A 26,748-nucleotide genomic window follows, 5' to 3' on the forward strand; every position below is an offset into this window, starting at 1 on the left:
AATTTAACTAGGATTGAAATACTCGTACAGTACATGATTGACGTTATCTTACCCTGATGTAGAGTTGGGTGCCCGCGGTATGAAGCTCACTGCCCCCTGAGGACTTGTCGACCGGCTGGAACTCGCCGAAAATCCGCTTTTGCCACCTGAAACAAATTCACCGGTAAGAAACAAATTCAAAAGTACAATAAAATATAACGCAGGAAAAAATTGTTTAACGTTGAAAAAATATTTCAATATTTAAACTACGCCTTCCTGTAAGTACCAATGGAAAATTGGATCCTATGTACATAACTGGAACTAACAAATCACAAATTACCTTTGAACAAATATTAGCTATCAGTCTGAGGTAAACAGACGTCGAAATAGGCTGATAAGTGAGAAGTGTTATCGCGGGCACGGGTGGTCTGTTGCGCGTGCGACCACCCCACTATGCATTCACACTGACACTGAACCACAATTACCTCATATTACTATGCCTTTTCTCCCCTGTTCCCTAATACACTCGTTGCCATAACACTAGGTCACACGCAACCTAAAATCGATTTAAAAACTGAATAAATTAAAGTTATAGCGTCACGTTGGAACGGCGCATGCGTCAGAGTAACCGTAAGTGGTGTTGGGATTATTAATAAACAAACAATAGAGAATCAATGACTCAGGACTCAGGAGCGGGAATGAATATAAATTTGTCATCGGCTCTCAGTAGATTTACTGCTTGTGTTGTATTAGCTATGCAATGGTTATTTTTTAAAGATACTTAGGTATAATATTAATAGACTTAAATGTTATACTTAAGTGTGAAAGGTCACGATTAACTTTTAATTATTAAGGGTGGGTTGCATCAACATCCCGGTTATCGTAATAGTTAAGGTTAAACTTAGCAATGACAGAGTCGTTACAGTTAACATTTTACTGCAACGTGTTGCACCATCAAATCGTCGGTCATTGTTAATGTTATTAGGGTTGCTAATCGATCGAGACAAAATTTTCCCCAAAGTTATTGTGGGAAACGTTTTTATGTAAGGCAATACCAAATCTAGCTGTCGGACTGAAGCCGTCACAGAGTACATTGTAGCCGTCATTCTCTGTCAAAGCACTCAAAGTCAACATGTCATAGGACCTAAGTCTGTTGTTCCTCCAAATATTGACCAAAAGATTCATATACCAAAAGATCATCAATAAAACCCGCGACAAAGTAGACTCTAATAAGCCTTTATTAAGAGCGGTGGTAGCTCAGTCGGGTAAGCGCCCGCTTCTCACGCCAGAGATGCGGGTTCGATCCCGGCGCTGGCATGTACCAATGAGTTCTTTTAACATAAGTACCTACAATGTATACCATCGCTCTTACGGTGAGGAAAACATCGTGAGGAAACCTGCATATCTAGATTTAGCACATCTAGATATGTGAACCCACCAACCCGCAGTGTACCAGCGTGGTGGATAAATGGCCCAAGCTTTGGAAGGCAGTTTAGACCTTGGGGATATGCACAATGGTTCCATTCGAGAGAGCCAGGTGCAGGTACTTACACCCCCAGAAAATAGAATAGAATAGAAGCCTTTATTATTAATTATCTTATTAATTAATTCTTAACAAGTTGAAATTAAAACTAACGATGTAATCTATTAAAATAATTATTTATTGACATCCTTCGATTATGCTCATCATTCCTGTTAACTGCATAGACAGGTTCCTCTTCATCAGATGATGAATCATCATAAAAAACCTAGCTGGTGGTACAGCACAGGGTCTCTATTTTGTTAACATAATAGTTATATTATAAAAAAAAAAAAAAAAAAAAAAATTCGTTTATTTGAAAACCAACAAAGACACATACATATTGTTGAAACCTTGGTCCTCAAACTAGGATTCCCTGTGCTATGAGGACCAGGACCCGTCGTTGATTATTTATCTAATTTAAAAGTGCCTATTAGAAGCATATATAAATTACAAAAGTTAAATGCTTACTTGCTAATTAGGGATATACTTTAGATCTGATGAGATTACATCTGGTAGGTACATACTTAATTAATAAATAAAAAAAAAAAAACAGTTATTGAACTTATGAAAGTAGAATATAAAAAGTTAAAAAAATAAAAACCAAATCATGTTTGCTAGTGAGTGTTGTGTGTGAGCTGTGTGTATTTGTGTGAGCTGTGTGTATGTGTGTCAGGTGTGTGTATGCTTGTGTGTGTGTGTGTGTGTGTGTGTGTGTGTGTGTGTGTGTGTGTGTGTGTGTGTGTGTGTGTGTGTTTGTGTGTGTGTGTGTGTGTGTGTGTGTGTGTGTGATTGTGTGTGTGTGTGTGTGTATGTTTTCACATTAGAGCCCACTTAGCCCTGCGACTAAGTCTTGGGATCGAGGGACCATAATTAAGGTATCACTAAGTGGGCATATTATATACTTACATATTGTTGAAAACAGCAAATTATTTATTTATTTACTTTAATGACTTTTTCAGTGTCGTCGTAATTAAGTGTGAGTAACCAGGAGTTAATAATTTTTTTACACACAAAGCGTGTTTTTTTAAATATGCAATGAGATTGCTCCACCTTAGTATAGACAAAAGGAGCGAGAAAGTTGTAGAAACGCTTGTAAAATTCTGTATTTGTTTTAGGTGTTAGCCACTTTTTCATTATGCAGCTATGCCGTAGCCACTATAATGGGCTGCACTCTTCTTAGTTCTGTCCTTATTTTCATTGATATATTTCTGTATTTGAGTGATTGCAAAATTTCTGAAAACAAGGTTATTCAATGAAAGAGTTACGTAGGTTACTTTGATATTAGATTGCTGCGCTGGACCGGCAACCGGCAGGTAGCCGGTAGTGGCTGGATAAGGAAGGCCGAGGGCACAGTGATGTTTCGCTCCTTGGAAGAGCCCATGGCTAGAAGTGGACGCTTATTTGGTGGTGAAGATGATCATTACACCTACAACATAATAATAGGTGCACTTACTTCGTCGTTGGAGGCAGTAAGAAAGGTTCTAGTTTTAAAGCCAACACACGAGCCACATTTTTGAGACCTGGAACCTGCAAATCTATCAGTTCTCTGAAAGTACACCTTTCTCTTCATATTTCGTAAGTTCCGTACTTACTCCACCTCAATCTCAATTTCTGAGGAACTTGTTTCAAGCGCTATTTCACGTAGAAGCCACATGATAAGAATTATTTAATATTAATATTTGTACGTAATACTGTTACTTTGAGGTTATACAACGCGTTTGACAGCTACCTGACTTTAACAAAAGCAGTAACCGGCCAACATGGAGTGGTTATGGTTATCGTTAAAGTTATGACGTCATTTTAACCATAGTTGAATGGTGCAACCAATTTTTCGCTTAACCGATGCTTTGACAGAAGATGTGACGTTTGTAATAGTTAAAGTTAAATGGTGCAACGCACCCTAAGACAAACTTTTCTGTTTATAGTAACCTCATAGGTAATTGATTGGTAAGAGTTTATGTAAGCCTTGAGATTTAGGTCAATGAGACTAAATCAATTACTTACCAAATTTACTGTTAATTAACGTTTACCAAATTATTATATCACCTACACCTACTTGTGATAGAATGCACAGTAAAGTATTATGTATTCTGCACTTCACTGCACCTCTAAGATACAAAATAGGAGCATGGCTAGAGCTATCTGTAATTATTTGTAAGACAGAGCAACTTATAACTTGAAGTATGGGTCATAGGTAATTTGTAGATTTCAGCTTCCAGCATTTAAATAAGACGGCACAGACAAAATTAGCAAATCAACCCACTCATTTCATGTGCATACAGTTTACTATTTGTGTGGGAGGACCTTGCTAGTTATGCACTATCTCTATACAGTGGGATGATAAAAGGAGCGTTTACTCAGTATAACGTAGGATGACTATTTTAAGAACCAATAATGAAATTGAAATTTGAAATCCTAATCGAATCCCTCATAGAATGTATTGAAAATAATCTTTTTTCTGGATGTCAAGGACAGACGCTATCGTTCGCTCCCGTCGATGTGATATCAGTTGCTGATAATATCTCTGAGTCAACCTCTGTCCCCATCTTTGAGACCACCTTGTCGATATGAACATCAGTTTCATAATCACTATGTGTAGTTTTTAAGTTACGTTCCTAAATTGTTATATCTTTATCGGGTTTTTCGAAGCATACTAATATATAATACTAAATATTTCGGGAAGCTTTGAATCATAAGAAAAAAGTTTGTATTAATTTAACACAAACCTAAGTAGGTCAGTACGTAATTAATTTCACAGGTGATTTAACCAAAGTAAAGCCCTTTATTAACAACAAATGTTTTGGGTAACCAATAAAGAGGTAAATTTTCAGCAATTATATTCGCCCGATAACCCGTTCACTAACACTGACTGACACCACGATAATATTTATTATTATATGTTTTGGTCTGACTGAATACAGCTGGCTCGGAACACAATACAGATGTTAATGTTAGACAGAGTGCTATGCGAAAGTGTTCGGCCGTTGGCAAAACGAGGATTTCCTGTCTTCACACAGGCAATGATCCATCCATCACTTTAGTAAGTAAGACCTGCTAGTTAAGGCTGTCACTAAAGCTGGAAGAAAATCAGAATCTGTCAAATCTAGTGAGGGGGGGTTGAGGTATGCGGGGCGTTCTACGGACAATGACATGAAATTTTAACATAGTACTCGAAAACATAAAAGTGAAGACATGCCACTTTGTTAAAAATATAAGTACTAAGTAAGTAATATTGTTTTGTGATACGAAAATATTTATTTTTATTTGAAAGTATTTTTAATATTTAATAATTAATTATATATATATAAAGTCGTACCCGTGCCGATATTTATACAGGTTGTTGCAAAAAGGGTTTAATACTATGCCGAAACCTACGTGTGCAGCATGTTATTGATGTTATTTCTAAGCCAGGAAATGAAATCAGAATGTAAAAAAATCGCGAAAATATTATCAGAGTTTAATAGTTCAGGGTGTTGTATTAAACTCTGCCCCCGTGTAATAAAAAAAGTATAGTTAGCCGAAAGGGCGTTACTCAGGCGTTACTCAGGCGTCACTCTGAAAAACTTTTATCCTACGTAATTTTTTATATTCATGAAAAAAACGCTTCTTCATATAATTTTTTTTTGGTCACGTGACCTTTTAGTTAGACGACCTGTTTTTTTTGGTGTTTCAAAAGCAGAACAGTAGTTTGCAGAACTCTGCATATACAGGGTGTCACAAAAGGTTACGTAGCTGGCAAAGGGATATGGGGAGGTCACCAGAAAAATAATAACATGTAAGTACCCCCGCAAGGGAGTACATTAGTACAAGGCGAGAGTGTGTATTTTTTTTTAAGTACTTATGTGTATTTGGGATATGATAGAAATAATATTTTTGTTTCTTAAAAACCAAAAAATTTACACCTTGCTGCGCTCTTTTGCTCACTGTAAGTACACCTACAAATATTGCTGTATTAAAAAAAACGGTTTTGTTATAACGATTATAAAAAAAAAGTTATTTTCATGTCAAGGAGTCATTTACCTAATTACGATTTCACTCAACAGCAGCAGCAGGTGAACTGAAAAAATAAGTTCTAGTTCTATCATCACTTTAGATCGCAAACATTGTAACTCCACTTTTCTCGGCGAAAAGTACTCTTTGGTGTCAATAGAAACGTTTTTTGAATTCACATGTTTTCCTCTTTATTCGAAAAAAAAAACTGTATTCCGCATTTTACCATTTGTTTTCCTCTAAACCCCAAACCGTGATTTTTAAACAAGAAAACTTAGTAATTGTACCCTTTATTCTCATATACAACGTGCGATGTAGGCGAACGTGAACGAAAACTATGCAATAAGCCTTTGTTTTTATTACTACTTTAGTAAATTACAATAACATACTCAACAATGTAATTTTTTTTTTGCAATGTTATGTTGTTAAATTAAGATCTAATATTTTATTAACATGAAGTTACTTTCAACTTTTTTTTGCATCTATGCGTCGAATCACAGCATGACGGCTGCTGCAGCTTCCTGCTGTCCTGTCCTCCAACCAATCCCACCAGTACTGCAGGTTGCGTCGAATACGAGCCATTCTCTTCGACTTGACAAGACAGGTGCTCCCGGAAGGATCATAGATCGCACGGAACCCGTACCGTATAGAGGCAACGGACTCCTTTGCAACAGCCCCCCAGATTCGGAAGTAGCCCATGCACTGCATGGCGAGCACAGCTGCAGCAATTTTTTCGTAATGAATCATTGGGATGTCATCCCCGAAGGAGGCTCTCAGCCTACCTCACGACCTGTGTGACATTAGAAAAATGCACTGTGCTAACGCCGTTTGCGAGCTTGATTTGCAGGACCGCGTTGTATGCCAAGTTCCACAGCAGAGGGGTCCAAGACCTACCGCTGTGGAACTCCGCAACTGAACTTCTTCAGTGAAAACAAACCCTCTCTTTTCGCATCCTTAATGTACTTGTTAGACACGTATGACCTCTGTCAATTTTCTGCAGATAAGAAGACAAGTGATGGTATACAAGAGCCGCCCTAAAGGTTCGCCCTCTAGGGGATAGAGTTGAACGCGGTTACTATTTTTAAGCAAACAGCCTGCGCAACAACTCGCCCGTGGTTCTTATCCTGCTCCGACAGTGAACGAACGCAAAGTATTGTACCCACTATTCGAATCCGCATTTCGGATGCCAAACTGACTGTCCGAAAGGTCGAAACCGTACCACCACAGAGGTATGACTCGTTCGAAGAGCTTATCAGGCTCTTACAGCAATCAGATGTGTCGGTACACTGAAAGATAATCTACAGGCCTGCTGCTTTATTTATTTAGGAGCACTAATGGCCTCCTTTCAGTCATTGAGTCACTGGCACTCAGGCTGCGGTTGAACAGGAAGATAGACTGTCTAAACAAATTATTTTAGGCTAGTTAAAAAAAACTTTAGGTGGGTAGTATGCCAATTAGAACTACAAATAAAACAGTATTTTTGTCTCCTCTAAAATTTGGTCACGAGGAGTTACGATGATTACGATCTAAGGTGACGCTGACGATATTTTATACAAGGTATTGAAAAAAGGGTATAAAGCTTAGCCAAAAGTGGATTTAGGTGCCATTCTGATCCACTTTTCTTCTACAATTTTGAAAATTCACGTAACAAAACCTTTTACATAGAAACTTATTCGATCACGTGACTTTTTACTATAGAGACCGAATTTATTTTTCGAGAATTTCCAAAACTTGGAGAACAAAAGTTGTTCAGAATAACCCCTGAGTCAAACCCTTTCGGCACAGTATACCCTTTTTGCAACATCCTGTATAGGTAATATCAGGTTTATAAAAGACCTGGGCCTGTAGAGTGAGACTCGGCATGGGGAGTCATAATTTATAGATCTTTTAGGTTGCAGTGGCGAATGGGCACTGGTAGCCCTGCCCTTTTCTATAACTATAACTATAGGTAATTTTATGGCAATTTAAAAATGGTATAACATTTATCTATTTGAAAAAATCATTAAAAATATACATTACCTATCACCCTAATTTAAAAAAAAAATTCAGCCCTTACTTTAAACTTATAACCCCTCTATTTCCTTCAGGGGTTAAAAAACCTGTGTATTTAATATTTTCTTATGAGTTTTTTTTTAAAAACTAGGCTCTTACATAGTTGTACATAATATTATGCGGTATTTTATTCCACTTGTAACGCATAAAATTCATAGCTACAGTAAACATTTCATTTTTTTCATGGCGAGATACAGTCGCACTTAACCGCTTTTTTGCAAAGCTTGTTAAATAGATTTAAAAAATTATGTAAATTTTAGATCTTCAATTTTTAAAAATACTTACTTATTTTTAACAACCTGTAGTGTACAGACTACCACATCTTAAAATATATATATTTTTAATTAACTACGGTTTTTGGTTTCAAATAAAACAAATTATGAACTTACTTTTCAACACCCTGTATATTGTGTAGCTTACCTACCATACACAACCGTTAAAATAAAATAAATTACCCCTCAGAATATAAACAGGCTCGCGCTTTGGCATACTGCATTGACCGTATAGTTCTTATTCGGAGAATCTAATAAGTGTCATTATGTGCAATGTTTACCTTTATCTATGCATCTGTAACTCTATAGTAAAAAATGTAAACAAATCGAAAAGGCGAAATGTTTTCTAAGAATTTTCGGCTTTTCTGCATCTAAAATGATTAGAAAATTAACTTTCCATAGCAAATGCATATGTATAATAATACTTGTAGTCATAATTTGTTGATTTAATCAGTTTTTGTGAAATATTTGATAAAAAATAAAATGGCGTGGGTATCGCTCCTAACAGGCCGCCACCAGGGCGACGACTGAAGAAATCTGAAATCTGTCACGGTGTCATCATTTTTAAACCGGAATTTATTAGTTTTTTGCAAAAAAAGTTGACTTCTGGTCCATTAAATCCAACTCTTTAAGGTAACTTTGTTAAGAATTTAATTACCTACACATACATATAAGATTCCATGAAAATGGGCCCTCTGATTTCGAGGGTTTTTTCATAATAAGTCAAAAAATGGCAAAAGACATGGTGTGTTTGCAATTTTTTTTAACATACTTATTATAATCCTGCACCAATTTATAAGCAACTAACATGTTCAGTATACCCTCTGCTACAAAATATATTTTTATCAATGTGATAGAAGCCACCGTTTTTCCAATCTAATCAAGTATATCAAGCCGACTTTAGCATTTTAGCTTTAGGGATCCCCTTAAAGGCCAGATGCAAATTTGTTTAAAGGCCGGTCGGGCTGCGTTATTTATGTATTTTATGCGACCGATTTAGAGGGATGTTATGTTTATTTGTTTAGAAGGCGTGTTTATAATTTTGAATGCTATTTAATTTTTCTGTGCTTCATAGGAATTTACAAGTCGTGGATTTGATTAAAATTCGTTCCTAACAATTGACTTTAAGTAAGTAAAAATATTGCAAACACTTACTTTAAGTACTTATACAAGTTTTTATAGTATGAAGTGGATACTTACTCCGAGTGTCAAGTTTTAAAAACATTCACCCGTATATTAGCTAATCCCGTAACACAAAACAATATTAAACTGATCAACACAAATTATGGAGCAAACGATTATACCTACCTTAAAGTAATCCTCCCACTTATTTAGAAATACCAACTTCATCAAAGAGTTCAACCACAGAAGAGTCCAATTTACTGTCGTCTGGCTGTAATAGTTTAATGGGCCCTTAGGTACGGCCCCAGTATCAATCAACTAATTAAACGGCCACAAAATAAAACAGATAATAGAGAAACTTCTTTATAACGTACGATGACACTTTACTTTTTATCCAATCATGCTCAAATGTATTAATTTAATTTTACTATCACTGTTTGGCTTGATCGTATTTATTAACTGTAATAAAGTATAATGAACCGTCCTCGGGACCACGTGCAATCGTACTGACAACGCTTGCATCTGAACCGCTACAAGATAAGGCGAGACCGGCAACTAGTCTCAAGACTGAACGATACAATTGACGAGGGTATTTTACTCTTGTAACTGTCTCTTATATATCTGATGTAACTTCTGAATTTCTGATAGGTATAGTTAAATGAAAACGACACCCTCCCGAAATTATGCCAAACTACAACTTTTCCAAAGAAACATACCCTTGTCAATCATAGTTTCGAAGGGGTAGTAAAAGTCATGTAAAGTCCTCAAAACATTTTGATATGAAGAGTATTGATTATATCACCTGAGTTTATTCAAGTTTTTTTTATAAAAATACACTACTTAGAACAATCTTAGCAATATTAGCAAATTTTATATTAGGCAGGTATCTACCTACTTTCTGAAAGATGGGTTTGTACCTAGTAAAATTTCATTAGTGCTAGATGAAACCGTAATTCTCAGTGGAATGTTGTAACTTCATACATTCGGTTTACGAAATTTTGCCCCAGGTGCAGTTTTACGAGCAATAAATAGCAGGAGCTACGGTAGGACAGCTTCTGCCATAACATAAGGTGTCTAGATAGGGACACCTAGAGATTACGCTAAAAACAGTAAAAAAATAGATTCCTAATGGAAGGCTGAACTTTTAGCAGCGGAATAAGATACGCAGATGTCTTTCTGACTTTACCTACTGTAAGTATTTTACTGCCTTTACGTCTATCGTCCAAAGATATTGTGTGAGAGATTTATTTTGTTGGTATGCTTATATTTATTGTACAACTTATAACACGTAACCTAAGTCTAATCTGCACGACGAACAAAGTGTTGTGACTTGTGGCGATGTGGGGAGATGGCAGCTGATGATGATAATTATGTACTCAATATATGACTGTACAGGTTGGAAGTTAGTTGACAAATCTGCGGCAACGTCACTGATAAAACTCTACCCCATATAAATGCATGAATTTGATAAACATAAACTAGATTTTCCAGCCGTTTTCCCCTGAAAAGGTAATAAACATTCAGCTTTCACGTTTATACACTCACGAGGTGATCACGAGCAATGAAAAAGTTCCAGTGAAATAAATGGAACATCAATGGCAGATGAAACTTTTCCAGTGCTCGTGAGTATATTTAAATTAATTAGGTATATATATTATATTATAAATGCGAAAGTTTGTCAGTATGTGTGTATGTTTGTTACTTCTTCACGTCAAAACGGCTGAACAGATTTTAATGAAATTTGGTATGGAGTTAGCTGACACTCTGGATTAACACATATGCTTTTTATCCCGGAATTCTCACGGGAAAACTTTTTAAGGCGAAGTGAATCTTGCGGGAACAGCTAGTATATTATAAGAAGAGGTAGAATCATTTATTTACCTGCGTGCACGGGCGTGGCGGGCAGCGGCCGCTTGTCGGGCGCGCGCCGCACCGCCACCGCCGACGCGGGCGCCGGGATCGACGACTGCAGCACCGACACCTGTCTGTAACAAACATATAACACGTTTTAATATTATATACCAATATGTCACTAACTTAGAATTATTCGTGCAGCTTGAAAATTAATATTATAATTTGTACATGTCGTTAAGCATACTCAGAAGACTTTGGGCAGTTTGAAAACATCTGACCGTCGGGTTGCCTACCTACCCGACAACTCTCAGTAGGTACAAGCTTGCTTGTGTTGGGGTCCACCAACCCGTGCTGGGCCAGCGTGGTGTACTAGGCCTAGAACCCTTCCTTTATTGGAAGGAGACCCGTGCAGTAAGGACGTGATGGGTTGTGATGGCATGGTTATAAACTTACAGTACGAAACAAAAATGTACAAAAATAAGTACGTAGTTAGAGATAATTATGAGACGGAATTTGTACCGACGGTGTGTATCGGCGCAAAACTACGAATTAAAGTTACTTAGGTATATCTTTTGGGACGACGAACTGGTTTGTTGGGACACCCTATATTTCCTGTAAATTACATTATATCGCTCATGTGCTTCATATAGAGAATCTCAATTCTCATCCCTCATTTCTCGTAACATCTAACTATGTCTACGTAACCTAAATCTAAATATACAATGTTATTTTAACCTACAGCGTAAAAGACGAAGATAATATGATTTAAATACATGGATAACTTCAAAGGAAACTTCACTTTATTAGGTAATCAGACTAATCTGATTTAACATGAAAGATAATTTGCGTGAAGGAGGCACTTTTCGAGAAATTTTCCTGTAAGTGGTGGAAATACCTACTTTATAAGAAATGTATTACAAAGAAGCTTACATTATTATAGTAATGCAATTTATAGACATTTCTCGAAGCTTTAATTTGAATTTATATAAAAGTTTTTTTAGAACCAATTTTTTTATGCTTAGATAAGTATGTTTTGTTTTTACGGCTATCCTCTATGAACGTCTCTCCGATTCAGAGCCCAACCATGTGAGTTCCTATATCGTATTACGTCCCAGTAGCTCTAAGTCCGCTTCTATTCAGGCTGCCTCAATAGCAATACTATTACTGAAGGCTGCGGCGGGATGCGGTCACGACTCAGTAATCAAGCGCTGCCTCGGAAGCTCTTACATCCATTTATCTGAAGCGGCACGGCAAAGTGCTTTCTAGCGTATCTAGAATAGCTCTGGCTAACTATGTATAGCCTTGTTGCTGGCTATAAGTTGATTAAGCTGCAATGCCTGCTTTGCACCAACTGTGCCTGCAGTTCATAATGGTACCAAAAATAAAAATATACTGTTAGCTTTTTCACTCCCTAGTCTCTTGGGTACCCTTACGGACAGCAACGGCAGTTAGTTTATCTAGTTTACTATTCAATTTATTTACCTATGTGTTTTAATATTACATACATCATTTTTTATAAAAATAACCGTAGAAAATAATTATTGTTGCAACTGGTATAACAAACTTCGCAAGGCTTGTGAACTAAAGCTTTCGAGAGCTTTTCACTAGTTCCGCTACTGAACGCTAGATGACGCTCAGGAGATCGAAGTCCTACAGGAATTGCTGGGGCACTTTTATGTAAAATAATTATTGGCAGCTTCTATGTTTTACAAACATCACATGCGAATTATTTAAACATTCGTTACCGACACATGTAATTTTAAACAAGCACAGAAACTGTGTGTACCTAAAGAAGATAAATTATAATAGCTATACCATAAAGGACTGTATAATATTACACTCATAAATCATAACATGCAAATTATGCCAATCCTTTGTGATCTGACGCCAGATAGCTGATAAAGGGAGAAGGAAATCTAAACACGACCATCTGTTCGGTGCGCGCGCGCAGCCACAACCGATCCGTTACAACATTACACGAACATAAATAACAAGCCAAGAACACTCTTAATAATATGCAGCACGAGTCAACTTTAGTTTAGAAGGGCTGTAACCTAAACTTAGCCAATGTCCCTGTATCATTTGTCAAAGGCATAAAAGGCCTTACGCAAGATAGGTTTCGGTAGATTACATACCAAACACACCTTTGTCCACCTCAAACTTCCATCAAGTACCTACATTCATAAGAGTAGTTCCATTTTATATTTTCAAATGAACAATAAATACGTAAGTATGTATAAGATTATGCTATGCTTTTAGCATTAAGTCCACCTGATTGTACAAAATAACTTGTGTATATTGTGCAATAAAAGAATAAAAAAATAAATTATGACAACTACAAACAAAATACTCTTATCATTTTCAGTTCTGAAAGAGTAGTTTTTCAGGCGTGCACGGAGAGTGTGCGAGTGAGTTTCCGGGGCATGTCTCCGGCGTCACGTCAAGGAAGTGGAGCCTGTCACGCCTTCAGTTCGTGCAGGTTTATTAATATTACCCAAACCAAGCGAAAATAGCCAGTATTACGGAAGCAAGTAACACTTTAGCTTTGCACATATTTTTGTAACGACCAAGGCTTTGCGTCGCTACGACATTTTACGGTTTGCAGAAGTTATTGACACGGTGTTCCAAGAAAACTTGAGAAATGACGGCAGAAATTATTTGCATTTAAGTAAATCTATAACGTATAGATCTACCTCATTTATAAGTTACTCGCTACATTATTGTCTTTCAAACATTTTATTGTTTAAGTAGGTGAGATTATTTATTATGGTATAGTAGGTATATCTTTGAAAAAATAATACCAAAGCGATAACTACTAACATTGTCTTGCGACAAATAATAAAACTATCGTTATATCTTCAGTGGTGCTAGGTACATTGTTCTAAATTCGCTGCCTACGTCTACGATCTTACAAAAAACCCTCAGGATTTGTACTTAGATATATATTGCGTCTGCGTTGTTACTCGTTACACCCAAGTCCGCGTTGTTCTATGCTTAGGTATACACTATGATTTTATGGATATTCATGTTCGGTGCTACTCGGACTACATCAGTCCCCGACCGACTTGGTTGTAAAGAGTATCTATGTAGGTACAATGGGCATAAAGTGCAAGTGTCAGAGCTTAGAGCAGACCTTACAACAACGCGGAGCGCCCAGGCATTGTTTATTGTTTACACATTTGCGCTCTTGCAGGCCTACTATAGGCATAAGCAATGCATGTCTAGAAAGATCAAAGATAGGTAATAAGTTAGTATAAACTATAACATGTAGGTATAGATTTTGTAGATGGATGCAAGTGGTAGGTAAATTACATTAAAAAAAGTTTAAGAAGCTATTATTTCAGGCTTACGTTTTATAAGTTAAAAAAACTTAAGATCAAACAGATTTTACTGAAAAAATAGGTAAGTTACAATCTAAAGGGTAAGTATAGTACTTACTATTCAACAAAAACAGCCGTAGGTAAATGTAGGCAGAAAATTATGAGAATCGCAAAGGTTATCGATCTAGTGCTTCCGGAAATAACTGGCACTTTAACTTTAAGTAATTACTTAGGTACTTGAGTAAGTTGAAGGCAATTTCCACGCCGCGCCGCCCCGGGAAAGTGGAATATACCAACATTCAATTAGTTATTTAGTGCCGGCTTTTGGCAGGGTTACCTATTATTTGCGAAAGTAATAGTTCCATAGACTATTTAATGTAAAAAAAAATAATGCAGTATGAGAAAATATTACAGTACCTATCTTTCGGGATCTGGCAAATGTAGCTTCCGATAAAATGTTTCGAAGATCTCATCATTAGGTAAAGGGTAAACCAAATTAACTTAGATATTTTTTTAAGCAGCACAGCAGGGTGTTGAATACATACCTCCGCACTTCAGGTGAGGTCGGCAGGCTCCTGCACTTCCGGCTGCCGCGGCCATGTTGCTTCAGGTTCTGCCCCGAATTGGCGTTGCCCATCGTTATTGTTTCTGCACTTTCATTAACTTATCGGAGTCACTTAATAGTCTTGTTGGTATGCACATTTTTCAGTAATAACTGCACTTCTATTGAAGGTTTTAGCGATGTTTCAATCTACCCTGGCTATCCTTGCAATTAATCAGCAATCCTCTGTTATTTATTTAGACAATAAATATACCAATCCATGAATACACAGCGGACCGTTAATCAAAGGTTAACCGACGATGAAAAATACGGTAAATATTGGCAATATCTAACATCGCCGGTCACGACGCGGACTGCAGTAATGCAAAATGTTTACGATCTTCCTGAGTGCTGTAAGTAGCTGTATAACGGCAGTGTTTTAGTTGTAAATTGAAAAGAAAATTATATTTAAGTAGATACTATAATTATTATGAACTATGCGAAGGTTATGCGGGTTTGCATGAGTATATCTACCCTAGGCCCTAGGTTCATAGGGCCTTCATATTTTTTATTTATAGCTCATCGGGGAACGGTTGTGTAGTCTAAACCGAAAGTAGAGTCTCCTCAAAAGATTCCATTCGAATAAACCAGGCAGACACTAATAATTAAATACTCAGTAAGAGATTTTGTGGAAACCAGATGTTTCAGTGTATATTTTAGACGTCCTTACACAAAAAAAAACATAGGTAGTATGTAGGTAAGCAGCCAGTACTGTAAACAAAAAAATACTGCAGTACTTTTCGCAATAACAAAACTACAAAATTCGAATAGCAGAAATAAAAAAGAACGAAACAATACAACACTGCAAAACGGTAGCGGTTAGCAATCCGACGGTTCCCGAGTTTCAAGCAGCCCGCAGGGTTTTGGTGAGCCGAGCTGGGAATCCGGACCGCATTCCCGGCTGGGGGCCGGTCATCGCAGAGATTGCATAGATAGTTGCCGTGCTGACTCATTGACCCTAGCACACCCTGTATATGTATAGGTAGGTGTAGATTGTGGTCGTGTCGGTGGCTGCAGGCCGCAGGCCTATACATTTAACTTGATGTAACGAGAGTAAGTAAGTAAAATTTAAAACATACAGATAAATTGAGAACCTACTACTGTTTTCGAAGTCGGTTAAAAATATTAAATTTTAAATATTTGTTCTAGATTTTTTTTACTTTACTTCATTGGAGAAATTATTATTATTTTATACGCTATGCGCTAGCAGACTCGAAAACGACAACGATAAAACGCCATTTATAAAAAGAAAACACTAACCCAGTAATTTTGCTTCAAATAACAAAAGTTGATACATTTTTGTATGAAAAAAGTTCGTCATTGTGCTCATGTTGGAATAACTAGTTATTCAACAAGTGTACACAATGTTGGTCCCGGCCAGGCCGCCCTATTTCCATATGAATACGACCTAGCCCAAGCTAATTTAAATTAAATCTAAGTCATCTTTATTCACGAGGACTAAGTTCAGTGATTATACTGTGGTTCTCAGGTTTCTATTTAGCAGATCCAACAGATACTGGTTCAAATTTTGGTAGTTATCGAGCTTTGAATAATCAGGTATATGCCTGGAAAATTGCAATATATCCACATCCACGCTACATAACATAACCTACATTGGGTGGATGGGACGGACAAAAAAGTAAAAAGTACCTAATTATCCTACTTGAATAATACCTACTACGCATCTACACATTAAATAATAAGGTATAATGCTTTGTGGCACTTTTTATTCAATTATTTTGAGGGTATTTACATTTATTATTAAAGCAATGCTTGTGGTGTTCATTGATCCTGTCTCCAAGGAACTCGAAAGGACAATGGGACAAAATCGACTATAATGAGTGATTTGATTGCAGACGTTAGTTCATCAAACTTGAATTCAATGGGACATCAAAAAGCACGCCTTTGTAAAACACAAAGCTTTAAACGTGGAAATTAAAAGTAAAATTTACAATTCAAAATTTCTACCGTAGCAAAGCTTTTTACGTTGAAAGCTGCGGTGGCCATTTTGTTCATTATTATCAGTTATCGGGAGCTTGCACACTTCATAGTTCGTGGACCACGCATCGGAGCGTATGCCAAAAGCGTATTGTGCTGGAAAACTATGTATGGTACATTGCGAGAATATTGCAAAACTTTTATAGAAAAATAAGTAAATAATAATAATAATAATAGGATAATCTACTTGGTTGATAATAGTCAACAACTAGGTACAAATAGTAAGAATAATGAATAGTTTTTCTGGCTAAGCTCGCTTTTTATTTAAGTTTTCACGTTTAACTAACTCAAAATGGGAGAAAATTATATTACTTATGTGTGTAATTGGACGGGGAATTGTGTGTGTGTGTTTGTGTGTGTCGGTCGGTAGGCCCAGTTCATTTCCACTCATTACGACTTTGTGTGCATCTAGCCATTGTTCGAGTTTACTGCCCTACTCGAACAAACGACGGTTCAAAACACGCAACTATGGCATTTATAGGAGTGTCGTTTAGGGCTACTATAACGTCAAGCCTTTGATAATTTAGAATACTTTGTTTAATAGAGCTTTTATTGTTATAGTTTGTACTGTCCATTAGTCATGCCGCTAGGGTCAAAATCACTAGGTAGTTGGATTTATGGTTAACTTAACTTAAACTTGATAAATGTATTGCATACCTATTTCAAATTAGTAAGATAATAATAGTTTGTCAATGTTCTGTACTTTACATTACCTAGTTAAATCAAAAACTGTAAACTGCCCCAAATTATACTGAAAGAATCTCCCTGAATGGATATGCTATAATATAAATTATCTAACACTTTCGCTTTCTCCTTGAATCACAGATACGTTGCATAATAAAACAATCTAGCAGCTTACAAGCAGCCATAACGTGCCGGAATAACCTCACAAAAGGAATTGTGAGCCGGGAAGGTATAAGGTATGAGTGGAGGTAAATAATTCATGAGTGATTCAAGTAAGCCCGTGGCAGGCTTACCAACGTATTAGTGTCGTCGGTTAAGACGAAAATAACCTTTGTGCTGGTAATTCTAAGAATCATCGGGAACGTTTACTTGGTTAAAAGTAATATGTAGTTGGTCAGAGCTTAATATATTTTAATCTGAAATCTTCCTAAGGTTAAAGCCGAGTAGCTCGTGAGAGGTCAAGTGTCGCACGTGAGGTCTCTATATTTATGTAGGTTGATTTGTTAACGAAATATAAATACAGGTCATTCGAAATAACAATAAATCTGTAAAAAGGAACTCTAAAAAACCATTACGACCGTTATTCGTAGAGTTAGACAGTACCTACGCAGCCAAACCCCGACTGCTGCAGTGCAGTCTTCGCGTTATAAGCAAAAAAAAAAACATTTATACCCTACTGACACTTACCTAAACAGAATAAAAACACATACTTGGCAAAGCTTACCGGAACGGGAATTATGCAAAAACATACCTATTTCTAGGAAACACCACACTGTCCCATATATTTAGTATTTTTGGGTGTTAAAAGGCTTATTGCAAAACTATTCCGAAGCTTAAACATAGTTTGTGTCATGTTTAGGGCATGAAAAGGGTCAAACACCTGATTCCAATGGTTGCTGATGACTCCCAAATGGTGGGGTAACCGTTGACCTCTTGAGGTAAGGGATACAAAACTACACTGATAAAGTTCCAGTGACTAGGACAATAGCACCGACTTATTCCTAAACGGAATATTGAAGTAGGTACCTGTCTACACTTAATAGTCGTATTTATAAGTATACTTATGCAATACCTAAAGGATTAAATACAATAAATATAAGTAAGTAATTGGGCAGTTTGTGTGCCGTACTGAGATTAACTCCCTGTATACTTTATCAGTGCTCGATATTCCCGTGTAGATAAAGCTGAGATTTATTCAGCAATCAAACATGCCTCGGGGGTTCTGCAGATGAAATATCGGCGGGTTGCAATTGCAGTTAAATATATATACGAAAGTATAGGTATACATAATACTTAATGTCCAATAAAACAAGACACACATGTAAATGTATTTTTATGTGATAGATTGATAAATAATATTTACCTACTTGATTATTTGGGATGTTCCAGATATTAATTAGTTATTGTTATCTTATATTCTGCTGTATAAACAGGGTGTACGTTTTTGTTACCTTTGAGAGTGGTGCAAAAGGCAAGTTCACGGCTCTGCGACGACGGTGTATCCTAATCCTAACTAATATTATAAATGCGAAAGTAAATGTGTCTGTCTGTCTGTTACTCTTTCACGCCAAAACTACTGAACGGATCTAAATGAAATTTGGTATACATACGGTCTCGACCCTGGGAAAGAACATAGGCTACTTTTTATCTTCTTTCTTTCTTCTTAAATAAATAATAATTAGGTACATTATAGTGTTTAAAATCCAATGAGGTTTTATAAATACCGACAAACAATACCGACTCGTTAGAATGTAAAATACTAGCATATGTTATTATTATTAATAAGGTTGCAGCTAAATCAACGTTCTTGTTATAGGTAGGTACTGTTCCTTTCATTACTCGAGTTCGTTACAAACAATAATAAAGCTCTTTGTGAGAAATAAGCCGATATTTTGATATTTATGCCTGTGCTGTTGAGTGGGGAACGGATAGTCATATTTCTTGCGCCAAGAGGGGGCTCTCGCGGGTACAAAGGCTAGATATATTTTTACGTAGGCAGCCGTTGGTAACTAGGTACCTCTCATTATTTAAAGATTCCACCCTTACCTGTTTTTTCCCGTTTTGCCTTGTTCTTGTTGAATTAGATCTTTGAATTAGATTTATCATTTCGATATACATTTTTGTAAAAGTGATCGCTTCTTCTGGGCTTATATTATAATACTGTATGTATTATTAAGAAATATTATAAATAAATGAACAATAAATAAGAAAAATACTTTTGCAACAACCCGTACATAACAAATTTTTAGCTTTATTTTCTATTCCCAACCATATGTAAAGATTTATTTATATGATGTGTACAAATTCAATAAAATTTTATTACAATATACCTACACAATATTATTATGAACTAAGGAATCTAAAAGCCTTTTATATGTAGATCGTCGGCTGTTACTATCATATAAATATTTAAATAAATAAAACTCACACACGGCCATCCGACCCCAAGCTAGGCAGAACCTGTGTTATGGGTGTCGGACAGCTGATATATCTACATAAATACATATATAGATAGATACTAAATATAAATACCAACAACCAAGACCCGAAAACAAATATCTGTGTTTAAACAAATATCTGCCCCAGCCGGGAATCGAACCCGGGACCTTCGGCTCAGTAGTCAGGGTCACTAACCACTACGCCATTCGGTCGTCAATATATTTTCATTAGCAACTCCAGCGACACCTGTGGGTGTTGTGCGAACTACGTCAGATTAATTTAGATTTATCACACCACGCATCGCATGCATCGCTTCGACTTGCTTCAGCCAGCGTCGAAGCGAGAAAGCTTTATGCGTAGGTACTGAGGTATACGTAATTACGTATAGGTCATGCCTAAACAATAAAGATGCATTTCTAATGGCATTAGCAGGCTGAAAATAGAATCACGGAACGGCGTTTAGTACTAAGGAATTAATAACATAGAGTTACTTAAGGCATTGACTAATATTAGTGTATTAGTCTATGCTAAAGGTGTTAAATACCATGTCTTGTATTTGCAACAGCAGTCTATTTTATAATTACGTGAAGATTTAGCAACTCACAAAATGAAAATCCTTACAATAAAACTATGACCATTACGAGCAACCTACTTATTTTATTACAGACAGAACAGTTTAACTCCAAACTCCCACAAGGGTGAACAATCGCAGATGTTAATCGCGGAGCAAATATTGATTATTTCGTGTGAACTATTGTAGTCCGGGCGAGGGGGCCCAGACTCTCCCTTGGGGGACTCCGGAGGGGTCACTTCAGTCGAACGAACGAACGAACGAGAGTTATCATGGAATTGGTACGCTTTAAACTACGAGATAAAGTCTTGGTTAGTGCAGCGGTTTCGTTTTTCTTAAGCTTCGGAGGGCTGCGCTAACCTCGACTCTATCTCGTTGCATTAACCGTACATATTGCTGCCTTTTTCACGTTCCTGCCTTTTTAGTTTTTGTAGAGTGACCCCTATACGCCCCCATCTGCACAAACACACTACAGAACGCACAAACAAACAATCTACGAAACGTTTAGAATATTTAAATACATAAAAAATATGCATAAAAAAGCTGTAAACATTAAATCGACATAAAACTAAAGCTTTAACTTTAAGCTCTCCGCAAGAAAAGTAACTTTTAATTGCCGTGACTGCACGCCTAGGAAGTAAAATTAAGGGCACTAGTTTCACAACAGCTGTTAAGGGTCCGTAACTGACTGGAGCATTTTTGGAGGGTCTCGTTAAAGCGTGCTTAAATGTTAAAGTTTAACACTTTTTCAAGCTTAAAGCATTTAGATTTAGCTTGTATTTATTTGGCTTTTTATGATTTCGTTGTACTTACCTAATTAAATCGATTATATTTAAAAAAAGTTCCGAATAAAATAACCTACGAAAACAATTTAGATACCTACCTACCTAAAAGTTTTTCTTTTTCTTACGAATATTAATAAGTTTTTGATAACCGACAAAAACTAGGTACCTAGGTGCATATTCTAACCGGATTTAGATAAAAACCTACAGTTGGTATGGTGGGATATATGTATTATCTCATACCTAGGTGCAGCAGGAAGACACATAGGTACTACTCTGTATAATAAATTCATATAATTCCCAAAATTTTAAGTAAGAGCTTGCGGAGAAATCCAACATAAATAAAAAGTTGTAAGAAATGATTCCATTATTAACAATATAGACTTTTAAACCTAATATTATTAGTGCATGCTAATGGCTATCACACCTAGGTCTACATCTAGCTGCACTGCGGACTAGGCGCTGCGCTGGGATGTCTAGATCTCTAGAGTCTAGGCTGAGCCGCTCGCCCACGCGTTCAAAGCTTGTTTTGCTGATATTATATCTACCTACGTACAGCGATCGTTGAACGAAAATAATACAATAAAACCTTTATAAAATTGAAGTCTGGAAATAGAATCTGTCTGGGAATGGTGGCGTAGGTTCCAAAATACTATAGTTTAGATACGAGTAAGTACGTTTTGTATATGCGAGTTCTAACAGCAAATACAGGGCAGATTTATTTTTTTCATCTACACGTAAATGTTTCATCATATTCATTGCATAGGTAGGTACTTACTACCTTATATTTGAATAAACATGTTAAAATTAGAAACAGATAAGTACTACGGTACTCATTTTATCGAAAGCCATTTCATTTTTACGATGTCAATATAATCTGTGAACACGTAGTTTAGCTTGTTTTACACTTTTTATATGTTATAGTATCTACCTGCCTACGGATCATTAACATAAATTGACTTCACTTTATTAGTAAAAAGCTCTATTAAAACATATGTATAAATATAAATACGCATTAGTACGTTAAAGTTAGCCAAGTCCAACTTTAAGCTCACTCAACTTACATGTTAGCGAAAATTACTCTTATTATGTAGAAATGCTAAGCTAGGGCCAACACGGCGGCGTTAACTAGTGTTTTCTTTGATAGGTGGGTAGGTATTTTATTTATATAAACAATGGATCTACTCATACAAAATGTACACTGGCGTCTTAATAATATGTTTCACTTAGTCACGTTTAACGCAATTTGAAATAGGTACTGAAATATAGCAGAACGGTCTTTAAAATGTATTCATTGGTACCAGCTTAAACGATCTAGTTGTAAGATAGTGCAATTCCAATTGCGTGCAACAATAGCCGGTCGAACGTTTTCATTAGCGCTGCATTCTGCAGGCGCGGGGTGCTGTCCGCACTCGCCAAACCAGTCGCCGTGGGCGCCCCGAGCAGCCTGCACTAGCAGGACACCACCAACGCGCTACGCCCACGCAGTCGTCCCGATCGCAAACTTTAACACCACCAATAAACATTTCACCTCGCCTGCAACCCACGATACTTATCTCATCAGCGACCAATCTATAATACTAAGTTGCCGCTCTTGTTTACGACTTTACACAGAATCTAATTCCGTCGGCTGAAGCACCAAGTTAAATTTAAATTGCGTTAGGTTCATGTTAAGTCACAGCCGAGCCTGTGAATCACGCACTTATCCAAACAAAACGACTAGATCTCGAATTAACTCCGAGCAGAAAGTGTAAACATCAAAACGCACTGAACAGATTGCACCGATGCAGATGTAAATGGGATTAAATTAAAACACCGCTAATAATTGTTGGAACAGGTCTCGCACACCATGAACAATGTGAGTCGCAGAGTAAATGAGTGATTAGCATGATCTCTTGCCGGTGGTACACGGGGTACCTATTCACTGAGCACGTCGCGGCGCGAGCTGAGCGCGCGAGTGGAGCGTGCGCGCGCGGCCCTCGCGTCCGCACGACAGAACTCCCGACCAAAACACAAGGGCGAAGCCCCTTCGAACCGTGATCGCGCGGTGGGATGCAGCGAATGCTAATACGACGATACCCGGAGTAGGAACGGTATAGCCAGATAAGTGAGAGAGCTTTAGACGAGGGGAAGTCTTGTGCAGGGGTGCGCGAACTGCGTTTGGATGACTCGCCGTTCCATTGGACAATTTATCAGCTTTAAGCGAATTTTGTGCGTAGATAAAGGTGAAAGTATAGAGTGACGCTACTGCGTACGTTTTACTGGCTACCGACGATGGCGAGTGCCATCTGCGGCAGGGTGGGGCCCTTGCATTAGCGGGATGACATTATGCACTCCCAGAAGGGTACGCGGCTTATCTTGTTAAATCACTCGAGCCGAGCCGGTCGTAGTGCGGTGAAAATAATTTACACGAACCAAAGTTTACCCAAGCAATAGCTTCCGGGGCCGTAACTGTGGCTTGCTGATAGCTAACCTTGTCTATGGTAAATATTATTTAAATAACATAAAATAACAGTTATAAAAATACAAAGTTTTATGGGAAACTCCATATGAATGAAATTGGAAATGTACAAAGAAAAATATTAAATTATTATAGTCATGGATACTTTTTGCATGATGAAAACATAGACTTATTGTAATATTTAGAGGGGTGCGGACGATCAGGGAGCCAACATACTTACGTCACTATGAATTTATAGTCATGCTTCAATAATGACAGCTATATCCATTATCGCTATTACGGATGCAGTTAATTTTATATCGTCTGATATAAAATTTAGAGCATTATAAACATTAAAAGGAAAAATATAGCCCCTATAGAGTTGTAATTAGTAAAGGGCAAAATAGAGGATTATATGAATTTAATACTTAAGTAACACACAGCAAAAAGAAAATTCTTAAATATAAAATAGAACAGGATCTTAACACCCGGAAGCATGTTAATGGGAAAGAAAAATGCACTAATTCCTTTGAGAAACCCATTGGATTAACATATCTCGAATTTTATTGTTTTAATTTTAAGTGTATTGCGGAAGAAATGTCGAAATACTTTCCGATCGAGAACAATCTACGTATATTTGAAAAACTTACTGAAAGTTGCAATAACAAATTAAATAAAAAAGCGTAGCCATCCGCAAAACTATAATATAGTCCTATATATAGGGATATGTCACAGATCTGTAGGTACCTAGGATTACGTATTTATAGATGAAAATGTATGGATATAAAAGGTTTTTTTTCCCTTTGAAGACGATTACTGATGCGTCTCGTACATGTCTGTGACGAGCAATATTTCAACACACACTCACTGCATCAAACTGTCACGCGACCACTAATATCACATCCATCTACGACACAAGCAAATCCTTTGTAACAACCGTACCTATAATATATCTACGTGGATAAAAATGTAGTCATGAATACAGTGGCGGATTAAGAGCATCGGGGGCCCTAAGCACAAAGCCTATGTAGGCCCCTTGACATAGAGTGACAAAACAGTTCAATAACTAAAACGTCCAATAACTTTTCTATAAAAAAGGTTTACATCCTTTTTTATAGAAAAGTTATTTTTAAAAAAAAACGCGAATTTTGAAATTCTGATTTAATTTTCGGGCTTAGATATGTCGCAGGCAATTTGTAAGATCTCGCCGTTTACATACGGCATCGTCAGTTTACAAACGCTCGCTGTTTTGTAATTTGCCGAAGGCATATTGATAACTCGTTCAATCGTTTGGATTTCGACGTTAATTGCAGTTTTAGGGTGACCATGATAAAACACAGTTTGAACTTTGAACAAATGGAAAAATCAGACTTTGTTTCAGGATTTCAAGTAAGACTTTTTTACTTTTGTTTTCTAAAGTAAGTACCTAAGCAGGTACTACATAAGTTTAAATATTTAATAAAAAGATACATTTAAATAAAAAATGTAGTCATTTAGGCAGAACAATAAAACTAGGCATTTCCAGATAAAAACAAATACTGGTGCCCGAGTGCACTAAACTTAGGAAAACGCTAAACCCTTTATTAAACAATTTATGAAGCTCTCAATTAATATCCTGCATCTGTCCTCCGTACACCGGGATCTATGGATAACGTAGTAGTTTTTAGGTGCGGGATAACCTCAAAAACTTTGTCGTTTATCTACGGCCTTTTTACTGCTCCTGCACTTTAATAAATCACTTTAAAGTCACAATTATTTGGTGAAAATGCTTCTACACTCGTAATATTTGCACTGTTTCGAGTATTTATTGAGTCACAGAACCACTACTTGACGCCATTTTTGTTGTTGTGATCAACAGCGCCGCGCGTGGTAAGAACCAGAACTAAATTCTTCAATTTGCCGCGGCATTATGTAAACGGCGTATGGATTGTCAATGAAATTTTGGGGCATACTATAAAATGACACGGCAATATACATTTTGCCTTCGGCATATTACAAAACATCAAGCGTTTGTAAACTGACGACGCCGTATGTAAACGGCGAGATCTTACAAAATGCCTGCCACAGATATACCATGCTGCACATGTAGGTCTCGGCTTAGTATACCCTTTTTGCAACCCTGTATAATTATATGTATAATTTTTAATGTGTTCTTATTTTTGTATTTCTTTTAGATGATTATTTAGATGTATAGGAACTATTTCTTCTACTGGTATATTTTCAATGTTTGCAAACAACTAGAATTTTTTCACTAGAAAAAAGTCTAAAAATCAAAGCATACACGATCAGAAGTGGACAAAAAAATTGCTGTAAAATTTTAGAAAACATTCCCATGATGAACTACTCAAGTATTTAAGAGAGGACTCTAATGAATGGCAAAATTATTAAAATTTCAAACACGTCGAAAAATGCGCAAGCCGCGCTTCGGGGTTGGCGCGGTATACAGTTTACCACACATTCGAACAGTATTCCATGAACAGCACAAGCCGACCTGCGCAGGCGAAACTGTGGTGATACTTACGCGTGTGATGGTAGGCCCTTTACCAACCACACGCACGGTATTCCGTGTTTAAGCCGGCCTGCGCAGGCAAAACTGTGGTGATACTTACGCGTGTGGTAGGCCCTTCACCAACCACACGCACGGTATTCCGTGTTTAAGCCGGCCTGCGCAGGCAAAACTGTGGTGATACTTACGCGTGTGGTAGGCCCTTTAATCAGAGCAAACTCATTACATCGGACATATTGTGGATGAATAAAATGAAGGTATAAAATGAAACAGCAGCAGAGGATGGGGCCCCTGGAGGCCCGGGGCCCCAAGCACGTGCTTGTCGTGCTTATACGTTAATCCGCCACTGCATGAATATTGTAAATGATGAGCTCCGTGAAAAACACGTCATGCTTTACTTACCTAACTTAAATAGCTAATTTCCAAAGGTTAGTTTTTCTTGATGAAAATTTTTCAGTGTGATCATCAACAGCATCGTATTAGCCATTAGCTTTTGATTTTTGAGAGCATATCGTTTACACCCGGTATTTTATTTCCCATCGTTTTTATTCAGGGGTTAATAGATTGTCACTTATTTTGTGCGTAATGTGACTATGAGAACATAAAAACATGTAGG

General features: G+C 37.0%; 1 protein-coding gene across 1 annotated transcript in view; it reads right to left on the bottom strand.

The window, feature by feature from the left end:
* LOC105398384 (protein sickie) overlaps positions 1-26,748 on the bottom strand; it is a 144,904-nt gene that overhangs the window by 48,348 nt on the left and 69,808 nt on the right. The window contains exons 4-5 of the mRNA XM_048625954.1: positions 10,819-10,922; positions 53-146 (exon numbers count right to left, since the gene is read on the bottom strand). Coding sequence (XP_048481911.1) covers positions 53-146; positions 10,819-10,922 — 198 coding nt within the window. The remainder of the gene's footprint in view (positions 1-52; positions 147-10,818; positions 10,923-26,748) is intronic.

The sequence above is a fragment of the Plutella xylostella genome, chromosome 15, assembly GCF_932276165.1.
Source record: "Plutella xylostella chromosome 15, ilPluXylo3.1, whole genome shotgun sequence".
Taxonomy (NCBI): Eukaryota; Metazoa; Arthropoda; class Insecta; order Lepidoptera; family Plutellidae; genus Plutella; species Plutella xylostella.